Genomic DNA, 12161 nt, shown 5'->3' on the forward strand with positions numbered 1-12161 from the left:
AGCTCCACCCCTAACCCAGAGCTCAGATTTCGCAGTAACCCTCAGTTGTGACCACTAGTGTGGGGAACAGATATAACATACTTGGTATGTGTGGGTGTGAGTCCTACCCTGCGTTCGACAGCGTATCGGCCATGTATTATAGTAAGAATATTGATAGTATGAATGCATTCAGATGTACTACATCCGCCATGTTGATACATCATGTGACACATTAGTCGTTTACCAGAATGACATAACAAAAGCACAATTTAACCACAAGGGACTTGAAATCCATTCAGCTGATCTCCGGTTTTGGTGCTAGCACTTTTAGCATAGCTTAGCACAATCCATTGAATCGGATTAGACCATTAGCATCGCGCTAAAAATAACCAAAGAGTTATATTATTTTTTCCTATTTATAACGTGACTTTTATATAGTTACATTGTGTACTAAGACCGACGGGAAATTAAAAATTGCGATTTTCTAGGAACTATACTCTCAAACTGGTGGAATAATCAAGGACTTTGCTGATGTAACTTGGCTGCAGCAGGCGTAGTGATATTACACACTGACCAAAAATAGTCCCCATGGTTACTTTCAATAGCAGGGAACTATTTTCGGTCAGTGCGTAATATCACTACGCCTGCTGCAGCCAAGTTACATCAGCATTTGAAGAGTTTTGTTGCAAAACGAGATAAATCCATTTTTTTACATTTTTGACAAAACATGTTTATTATTATGTTATCATGTTATTATTTTGTTTTATGGTGCTACTTAGCTGTATTTTTTAAGTTATGAAGGTTTAATTCAAAACAAACCAACTGCAGTTGCATTGAAATTAATTGGAATGCACAACCAAAAAACGAGATTTCTGAACAATTTAAAAAAACAGTTGTTATCTCGTTTTGCAACGAAACTCTTAATTTGTCTATTTTTTAGCGCGATGCTAATGGTGTTATCAAATTCAATTGGGTTGTGCTAAGCTATGCTAAAATAGGTAGTGCCAGAACCGGAGATCAGCTAAATGGATTCCAAAACAATAAGGATTAAATGTTTAACCCCTGGGGGAGCTGAAAAATTTACATATTTTCAAAAAATTGAATGTTCCTTCAAATAAAACAACCCATATCTTTCTTCTTCTTCATTGGATAACCCCTCTCCCGGGGGCTCATGGGATAGTAAAGTGTCCATCGAATGAACCCTTCGGAATCTTGGCGGAAGTAGTAGGTAATCTGGGTACTTTTCGCCTATTATGAATTCTGCACTCTAAAAACAAATGGTGTTAAAAAGCACTAAGAGTGGTTCACTAGCTCATAATCATGGGGGAACCATTTTAAGTGACATAGCACCTATGTAGCACCTGTGTAGAACCATATTGCGCTATGTAGCACCATATGTGGTGCTTTTGTGGTGCTATATCAGCCCGTATGGTTCTTCATATGTGCTTTATAGGTGCTATATAGCACTAAAAATGGTTCCCCTATGATTAAGAGCTTTTAGTGTTATTTAGCACCAATTTTTTAGAGTATACTCCCCTTGCCTACTGCTTTTTGCCTACTATATAGGCGGTTTCGGATGAAGCGCTAGTCTTTCTTGAGAGCAGATAAACGTACCAGGTGGTTTATTACAACCTGGCCACGGATAACATTGTACTGTGGTTGCCCAATATCGCAGAAACAGCAATGCTGAATAATAACCCAATAAAATTTAATTAAGATTCAATGACCTCTCCGGTTTAATAATGACAGCGGTGAGATTTGCCGCAGGAAATTAAAAATGAGAACTTATGATACTTCAGGGGAGTTTGGTCAGTGAAAAATCTATTTTTAATACCGCACTGTATTCTTACGATCGTATGAGATAATTTTAATCAGTGCGCATGCCCGTTTCAATTAATCTGTGAATGAGAAATTAAAAATAATTTGAAACTTTTTAATTATTATTTTTTTATAAAATTTGCCAACAGAAAGATTTAAGAATATAGTAACCACAATTATAATGAAAAGTGGGTATTTTAGATTATGATCTGACCTGTAACAGTAAAGTCAAAGAAAACCAAGAGTACAATATTGATATTAAGACGATCAAGTTTAATTAAAATACATACGCTTCTCTGCATGTAGTTACTGCGTTTTGACTTTGTAGAGCAGCACATGAAAAAACAAGCACCGTATTTCTTGGTGGGCCTTGATGTATTCTGCATTACTTACCCAGCACAGTAAGTCGGGCAGGACGGGACCTCATGGCAGCCTGAATGGCCTGACACTCGAACACAGCATCATCCATCAGCTCCACCCTCTGGATTCGCAGGTGGTGTTCGCCCGAAGTATGATCCCCAACCACAGCGTATCGAGGGTAACCTGAAAAAACACACAGTCGTATCGTAACATCATGAGACGGTCTGTTATAGCATGTTGTTTTTAAAAAGTTTGGGTTGCATAAACCTGAGATTGTAAATTGTAACGTGTTAATTGTAGCACATTGGGGACAAACCCGGCTCCTGACAGCAATGAGCTATTGGCTTTTAGTCATTTGACGACAGTACAAGGTAATCCCTAAATGCCAAAGGGAGCCATTGCGAACGGCTGATGCAACATTCACTGCTTGTTAGCAACCACCGTGATATCAAAGGTAAATTTATTGTGAATTATTTGCATCTGAGCTCTCCAAAAAGCCTAATTAACTATTTTGTTTGTTTTCATGATTGCGTGGTTTCCTACGAAAAAAAATGTTTGCACCATTTATGCCTACTTTATGTTCTCCGTAATGTATTCCCAAGGCTTTATTCCTTTTCCTGCCTACGAAAAATAATTGATGACTCGCGACTCTCCGTACCATAAACAACCCAACGTGAGACAAGGCCCGGTGCAAGTACACAGCTCTGACCTTCAGAAAATAAACGAAAGATAGCACAGGTGCGAGACTCTCTGTCGGTCGGGGTGAGGCTTTCTGCTGGTGAGAGGTTCTGGTTATTGAGGTGAGGCGATTTGTTGATTGAGGTGAAGCTATCTGCCGGTGTGGCTATCAGATGCTCGACTCTACTGTAAGTGTAGTACTTAGTAAGCCACACAGAGATGCAGAGAAGATTGAAATGTGTTCCACTGATGCAGAGGAATGGTGATTTGTGGTTTAATAATATACTCAGCAGGATGTATTTTACCACAGCCAGCAAAACCAACTGCCTTTAAAACACATCAGCAGACTATTAGCGGGGACATTTGCATACCGAGTGAATGGAGAAGCTTAGTTTAAAGGAAAGCGTGGCGTTCGTTGTGGCATGCTTTACGGTACATTTCACGACCTCTCAATATAAACATCTCTGACGGCTCTCGAGAGGCGAAATGCTCTAATTATTAGAGATTTGCAATTTCAAGTGAGACCCTTCAAAATGATATTATTGCAGTTAGAGCTGTCTGTTTCCAAGGCTAGACAGTAATTGTTTGTGACGGGAGACATGGATTTAATAGCTGATCTCAGCTTATTTCTTAGCAGAAAGTAGTGTGGGGCGTTTATTCTTTAATTTAATTCAATACCTCTCTTACGAGTCTAAATTTACACCTTCAAAGTGATCCCGTTTCTGGATTCCACAGAGCAGCTATTTGAATCCTTGCCAGCAAACGACTTGTGGCGGTATATTGATTTTTCAGCATCCATCGGCGTGATTCATGCGTGCTCACCGTGACATAATGGTCACACGCCCTCGTGTTGTAGGGATGCACATCATGAACAATCCTTTCCTCTGTCCATCTTCTCGTTGGCTTGGAAAACCACTTTAACTTTTGAGTTAACTGACACATTTAAAAATGTTGTTCGATTAGGTTTATATAACTGACTCCACTTGTTTAGAAATGCGATTGAAAGGGCACCTATATGTTTTCAAGTGCTGCGATCCGACGTGCTCGTGCACTCCAACACAGTCCCATTATTTCAGCCATCATTGTAATCTCCTGCAATGAGGCTCGGAAGAGGGATGTGCTTTAACATATTGCTGTAGAAAGGAGTGAAAAATAGACTGGACTCTAGACTAATGGCTTTTAAGTCCTTGAGCCTGACTGTTGAAATCACTGTGCCAGAAAATGCCAATTATTGCCTGTTGCCTCATTGGATCCCATTCACTTTTAATAGACCATGAAGTGTCTCTCATTTTCCCCTATTGAGGAGAGAGCAGCAGATGATTATGGTGCAATGTGTTTTATCTGCCCACATACAGCTTTTATTTCTCTAAGTGAGTGGGAGACAGAACAGAAGCAGGATAACCCAAAAACAAACATTTAATAACCCATCAAAACAGTCTGTGCCCACATCATTCACTGGACTAAAATTATCTGCACTTTTCAAAATTCTGCTTTAAAGGTCTTACGTGTGATGATGCTTGTAAGAAAAAAGTTATAATGCATAAGCGAGAATGTTGACATTACATGATGTAAGTGGTCCGGTTATGTACTATAACGGCTGTACATGTGACCTTATAGTGCATGCACTTAGATTAGCTGGAATGTTAAAAAGTTCCCATTTGGGGGAAATCAGGTTTTTATTGTTGTTTATATGCCTATGTGGTGTTTTTATATGCTTTAAGACAAGCTATGTGTAAATTCATCATTCAGCACCATTGCTGAGTATTTTCTCTATAAAATTAGATACAGTCTCAGTTTAAAATTGCCTTGGTTTCCAATGTCAAAAACATTATACCAATCACATCAACACAGTTGAACGTGTGGATCAGCTCTGCTTCTGTGATGCTCACACGTGCTGTTCACACATGCACTGTGAATGCTGTAACCTGTTAACATCAGCAATAAAAGATTAGTGCTGCAAACGCGCAGTTTACCATTGCATTGTGTGAAACTAAACTTAGCAGTTATGTGTATGAAACTGCTGAATGTAGCATCTGTTTACATATGAAGAATTTGGTTCCAAAATGCAATAAACCCCATTTTTAAAAAAATCTGTATTGTATCTGGTCAGTATTAAAAAGTAAATTCTTAATTTTACGCAAAATCCAGTATCCGCTGTGTAATTCTGTCATCTTTTCTCCTTTTTTTCAAAACCGCGACAAATGATGTTCAGCGACGACGTCCCAAGGATGACAGCAGCAATGACAGCATTCTTAATATGCCATGTGCCATGCTGTGTTTTGATTAATGCCATTAATGTTTATTTTTTAATCACTAGTCAACTAAATGAATATATCATGGCAAAGATGAATGCACATTTATATTTTTATTCAATAGATTTATAGCATTTTGAAAAAAAACTTGAAAAAAATAATCAGTTTTATAATAAATCTTTGAAAAACAAATTATGGATTTGAATTCTTAATGTTATTATACCCTAAAGATGCTATGTGAAAGTTTGTAACAGAAAGTAGTGGTTTTTATCTCGTCACTTTCTTGGTGTAGAAAATACGTTTTTACTGAAATTAGTCAAAATGGGTTTATTGCAGTGGCGTAGCGTCTGGGCATGCAGGGCATGCACGTACAAATGGGCCCGGGCCAATAGGGGGCCCGGCCCTGGGCCCGCCCCAGCTTTTAATTACAATTTTTTTTCAATAAAAATTTTTTTTGGCAGCAATAAATATAATTTTGTATGCATATCATGTGTAGTGATTTCTTATTTCTCCGTAATGTCTAATTTTTACGTCAGATCTGCGTTTATTATTTTTTTTGCACTCCGCGGCTGCCATAGACTCCTACGCCATCATTTCTTTACATGACGCATCGCCGTGTCAAAAAAAAGAAAAAACACAGTGTGAGAGGTTACTATAGCGGCTATCTATATGAACATTAAGGATGGACAAATATAAACATAAAAGTGGGGCCTCAAAGAGAAAATAGAAGGCGGAGAAGTTAGTCACGAGTCAAAAACTACACAAAACATTTCGTTTTTCTTTATTTAAATCTACCTTTTAAATTAAAAAAGTAAAGTAAAAATATTTGACTACCTTATTAAAAGTAAATGTTGTTAACAGACCTGCACCCCACAGTTAACAGTGCCAACGGGCAAGATTGTAAATTTTTTTGCATATGGGCCCGGGACTCACTTGCTACGCCACTGGTTTATTGCATTTAGGAACCAAACTATATCTATACTCATATATATCTATGGTCTGAGGTGGTGCAAAGAGTAGAGGTGGGGACGAATTTGCATTTTCATATTTATAGCCCAAGCTTTGCTATTGAGTAGAGGCAGGGGCTAATTTGCATATTCATAGATCCGCATATACTAAATGAGGCAAGGGTGTAGAGTAACATTAAAGCTGTTTTAAAGCATGAAGAAATGACTGTGACAGGTAAAACGTTTATATATGCTATTATGATGCTCAAACATGCATTTTAACTAATACAATTAAGGAGACTATAAAATGAACATGTCTCATCAACTTACTTGATGTGAGCTGTGCTATCTATGTTCATTTTATAGCTATGTATTTTTACTAAACATCAACAATTGTCTTTTAGATCTTAGGTTAAATGGTACACGACTGAAAAGTCTCCTGAGCGATGAAAGAGCACCCTCTGAGCAATGAAATGTCCCCTGGAAACCATCAGAATACACTTGAAGGCCAGTAATGTTGAACATAACCAAAACAGCTGTTTACCGTGGCAGCCAGTCAAAGCAAGCGAAGCAGAGAGCCATTTTAATGGCCATTGACTTGGTTCAATACTGTGTTTATTCCTGATGAGAGATTGATGCTTTTATTGCAGCGTGTATAATGCCTGCAAATCTTGATGTCTTATTTCTCAGATGGATACAGAAAACAGACAGTTCTGATTTACAAGGCACTATGAAGTCCACGTAATTGGTAAAATACGTTGCATAAATACACTGCTTAGCAGCAGCTTACCAGTGTAACAACATAACACAAACTTTTGCACAATGCATTGCTTTAATCTATACAGCATTGATCAGCTTGTGCATACTAACTATTTGTGATACACTACAAATTTACTATAGCACACATCGAAAGCAATAATATCAGGCTGCATCAAGTTCTGAAGAAAAAAATGGTGAGGTCTCTTTTGCATACATGACTTAAAAAATAAGCAAAGATTTACACCCTGCAGTGATTGTGTATTAAAGCAGAGTCAGCTTTGGCAAGCTAGCATCACTCCTTCAGTCAAATAACATCTAGAGATTACATTCACCCACCTGTAATATTAAATCTATATCTGAGCATGGCCTACAGTAGGTATTCAAATATATTGCCTTATACAGTAAACCCAAAGGCTGTGGCTTCTATCGAGCGTGTTCTTATGACACTCAATCGGCTCTTCTCTGGACACCTCTTAGATTAATATCTCATTATATAATCTCATGCATGCCCCACAATATGGCCAAGCAATGCACATCAGAGGGAGTCATAAAGAAAAATGAAATAACTCCGCCATTGATCACAATGAATCCCAGAGACAACTCGCATCAAGCAAAGCAAACATTATAAAATAGCCCCATTAGAGTTAATGAATCCATCAAGACGGGAAGGGATTAGTCTTCATGTTGGATCGATGGAAGGGGAGAGGGCTCTGAATGAAGACATGACGCAGTGATTAATAGTCGGGAGGATGAGTAGTGTACTTCCCTTACAGCTCAAATGGAGGAAACGGTCAAGAGAAACTGTGTTTAATTACATCCACGACCATAGATCTACTTTCTCACTAATTCTGACTAAAAGTGACTCAAGACTTGAGAAACCAAACTTTTGACATATTCAGTATAATGGGATTCTGCTCTGTGACTGTGGAGGCTATTATGAGTTTTTTTCTCACAAACCTTTGTCCCTAAAGTCCCCATGATATCAAAACTAACTATTATTTTTAATGGAATATTGCATAAAAATACGCATCTGCGTTGGTCAATATTAAAAAAAAAAATATTTCCGCCCTCTTGTGGTGATCCTTCTCTGATTACATCAGTCATGCAGTCCATTAGCTCCGCCCCCTCTGATTGTTCCATTTCTAGTAGCAAACACAAGCCACGCCCACTGGCTTCCGCGTGTAATATCCCGTCTCCCCCGGAAATGCGTCACAATATGGATTTAAAGTTGATGGCGACTTCTTGTTCAGAGCGCCTTTAAAGTGAGCAGCTCAAAGTGCTGAAAAAGAAAATACTTCTGTTGACACTTTAATCCTTTTGAAAAGTTCACCATCATGCCTGTAATATTCTGATGTTGGGATACTACTGATGACTCCAGGGGCCTTTGGCGAGCCCAAACACTGACCCTCAATAAACTAGGACTCATTTTTCAACACTTCTTTTATCATCATCAAAGCATCAGACTGTTTACTGTACATACACACCTGCTTTCCTGTGTTATCATTTTTCAACAGTTCTTTTATGATCAAGTCAGACCAACAATGCACCAGACTGTTTACTGCACATACACACCTGGTGTCCTGTGCTATCTCCCTTTCCTGTTCTGTCTATAACTTCACACTTACCCCTGCAACAGCATTACACACAATGCATATTCATGATTTTTTTTTTTTTATCTGTATGTTTGTGCCAGCGTTGAATTTGCGCCTCTAATTAGAGCCGCCAGCCAGAGGACCTCGATGAAGAATGCTCCGCCGATAAATATCACCCTCTTTCGTCTGCCGATTTATTAAACATATTCTTCGAGACTTCTCATTTTAATCAACGTCCTCCTCAACTGAAACAGCACTGAATGAGCTGCTGCAGAGACGCCTTTTCTGTGAATAGCTGAGCAGGCTGATATCGAAATGTGTTGCGTTTGTATGAGCTGTTGTACTCCCCTCTTTTTATGTGCGCAGCTGCTAGCTTGGAGTACGCGGTCGTAGATGTGTCAATTTTCTTTATTGGACGCAGCATTACTTGTTGACGCAGGCAAGGCTGATAAAAGGAGCAGCTGTGCGGAGGTTTATTCGCTAAAGTGTCATTCATGTCAGTGCAGTGCACTCCGCCCCTGTACCCAGCGCTGGCTTTTAAAGTGCTCTTTTCTCTGAAGCGCTGGCTCTTGGAAACCTCAAAAAAAATTATATGTCGTAAAAAAGAGAGATGGAGAGTGCACGGGACTTCATTGAAATTCTTCACGGTCATCTGAGCGTTGGCCCGCCATTGATCCGCATAAAGAGCTGGACGCTACTGGCTAGACTCGGATCGGATCGGCCCTCGACTGGTAAACTGATGTGCTGTTAAGTGCCGTTCTCAGTCTCTTCTCTCATAATCGCGTGTCTCGCAAGCGCAGAGCCTCTTCATGACTCCCGACCCACCCACTTTCGACTCCTTTCCCGTTTTACTATTATAAAGCCCTTCACCCACTGTTTACACTGCCAGGGCCTGGCTCCCAGGGGCCTGATAATGACAAGCTTGCGAATGGGATAGGATTTATCGGGGCTAAGTCACCTATTGGGGTTTAATTAAAGACCACTATCAGTGCAAAACGGCACAGAGCAGCAACCACTGAAGGTCAAAGGCAAATGGACCTGTGATCTCCAGTGGAATACATATTTAATTTTTACCGATCAACCCGGCAGTTTTATAAAGAGCCCAAGTGGGCTTTACGTCATGCTTTGAGCTGAAAGTATCCCAGGACACAAAGCACAGCTTTAAGTGTGATGGGAAAATGGAGTGAGGGATTGATTTACCCTTTGTGCGACCCTTCACCACAAGCCAATCCAATTCTGTCAGTGCCAAGACCTTTGTTTAATCTTTAATTACATTTTTCTGTTACAGACCTTCATACAGTAAATATACAAATATGTTTGTAATGTTCTGTATAAGTGAACTGTATGGGAACCCAATGATTGTTGGCACAAATTAAACAATTAGTTAAGCAAAACAAGCAGTACTCTACTAGTGGGGAAAAGTCACACACTTTATAAGCTATTAACTGTTCAATGTACTTAAGAGGTTATATTTTAGTTGCTCTCGTCCTTCTACGCCTGGCACCAAATGGGCAGTTTTTTAAAAACCAATTACACCCTCGAGCATTAACTTGAGTACTAAAGTCAACCTTAATTATAAAAAGCCTTGTTTTAAACCTATTTAGTTGTTGGAGTGGCCAATGAAGACTGGCTGCTAGTCGAAATGCAAAATGCAATCAAATTGGCCGGAGCTGTAAACACTTTTGCCTTTTTATCTGGTGGAATAGTTCTTTTATTTGAATTAAATCCACTGATTTTACTTCAGTCTACAAATGGCTGGGTGATTTTTGACCTATGATGGGTAAATATTGGACAAAACACCCCGCTGGGTTAAAATTGACCCAATGCTGGGTTGTTTTAATCCAACTGCTGGGTTATTATAACCCATGGTTGCATAACAACACCCCAACATTGGGTAATTCTTAACCCATCATTGGGTAATTCTTAACCCAGCGTGTGTTTTGTCCAATATTTACCCAACATGGATCAAAAATAACCCAGCCATTTTTTGAGCGTTGAAAACTGGTTGCATTAATATAAGAACTTTGTGTGTTACCTGAAAGGTCTCTTCCAACGCCCAAAGCAAGTCCATCTTTGATCCACAGCACAACACCATGGTAACCGGGGATTGAGCAGGGCAGGGTGACAGGCTGTCCAGCAACCACCACCAAGTCTTGGGGCTGCTGCGAGAACACGGCTTCAACTCCTGAAACGACGAAGATAAAGAAAGTTAAACATCAATGTATCTGCTTCAACGCACCACTTTCCAGTTCTTTTCTTACACTGTCATATGGTGTCTTTAAAAGCTCAGATCCATTATAAAATGGTTTCATGTTACATGACCTCATTTGGAGAATCTATTCAAAGAGAAACTCTCAAGGCCTCAAGGGTGATTAAGATGCAATGGTGAAGTGCACTTAGGGCCTTTCTTCAGCCTGTCAACGGCAAACAGAAAAAAACCCACATAAAGCAAGAGGAGCTAAGGTCTAAACTCCATTAGATATGAGTGGCTCGAGAATGCTGTCAGCAATAACTAAGTGAGATGTCTGATGTCTTTTAAAGAAAGTGTCATGGATATGAAGAAAACCAAAGAGAAAAATATGAACCAAAACAGCTGCCTTCAAAATCTTTTCTTCTCTGTACTTACGGGAGTGGCTAGAATAGTACTTATAATAGTCGTTAGTGAAAGGTCTGGGACTGTGAATGTTTTTGCGGTGCCATCAACCAATCAGCATTGGCAGGATGTCATTTTACCTTGGGTCTAGTCACGTCACTAGCCAGACATTTACAGCTCAGGTGGTAATGACTCAAATGAAATGGCTCAAAAAGAAAAACACAAAAAGCACTTAGAACTGAGTGTCCATAAGGTTGGTGGGATGCAGGTCACTTAACTCTGGTGCATGTGCAAATTGTATGCTAACTGACTATGCTGATTTTGATAAGTCAAACAATATGACAACATAGCCTACCCAACGCTTCATGTAGCATTTCAATTTTCTCTATTATTATTATTAAACACCAGGCTTCTGAACTGAGTTCGATAAGTAACACATCTGTTCGATGTGTTCTATCAGTCAGATGCTATCATATTCCCAGTTTGTGCAAATTCACCCAATCGCTTTTGGCTTCCGCGATGGGATTCCTGTCTCTAAATCGAATCTAGTTACAAGACAAATGTCCTACATTTCAAGCTGCAACATGTCAACAGTGGAACATATCGCATGTGCACTCATACGTGCTCAAAATACAACAGTTTGACATATCAGCTATCAATATTGCATTGAGCTGTCTAAGTGGAGAGATGACGGGTATCTCGCTGGCAGTATTGTTTAATGGAGATCTGGCAGTCATGTTGAACTCTGCAGCTGTCCCTGGTGTGTGGCTATCTTGAGTTGGAGAAGATGGCTGATATTGCTCATTTCACTCTGAATCGCAGTCTACTGGTTAATCAATACTCATTACCGTGGGACACTTACCGCCCTCTTGATATCTTGATGTGTGTGTGTGTGTGTGTGTGTGTGTGTGTGTGTGTGTGTGTGTGTGTGTGTGTGTTTCTAACTTAGTTATACTTTACTATAGGGATGTCAAAAGTACCAGTGAGTCGATATTACAAAAACTAACTCAGTTCGCTAAATGCATATCTTAAGCTGGAAGTATAGTTCATTTACATGAACACAGCCTTGCAAAGCATATTTTATTTGACTCGAATGTGTACATAGGCATTGGACGCAGGCAATACCTCTCTTGGCCTACAAGGGTCCGTAACTCATCGAAACATTTTTTGGACACTTTTATGG

General features: G+C 39.5%; 1 protein-coding gene across 6 annotated transcripts in view; it reads right to left on the reverse strand.

Moving 5' to 3' along the window:
• Positions 1–12161, reverse strand: part of kirrel3b (kirre like nephrin family adhesion molecule 3b) — a 214101-nt gene that overhangs the window by 68488 nt on the left and 133452 nt on the right. For all 6 annotated transcript variants that reach the window (XM_055174430.2, XM_055174432.2, XM_055174433.2 and 3 more), the window contains exons 2-3: positions 10421–10570; positions 2191–2340 (exon numbers count right to left, since the gene is read on the reverse strand). In XM_055174430.2, coding sequence (XP_055030405.2) covers positions 2191–2340; positions 10421–10570 — 300 coding nt within the window. The remainder of the gene's footprint in view (positions 1–2190; positions 2341–10420; positions 10571–12161) is intronic.

The sequence above is a fragment of the Misgurnus anguillicaudatus genome, chromosome 15, assembly GCF_027580225.2.
Source record: "Misgurnus anguillicaudatus chromosome 15, ASM2758022v2, whole genome shotgun sequence".
In the NCBI taxonomy this organism is placed as follows: Eukaryota; Metazoa; Chordata; class Actinopteri; order Cypriniformes; family Cobitidae; genus Misgurnus; species Misgurnus anguillicaudatus.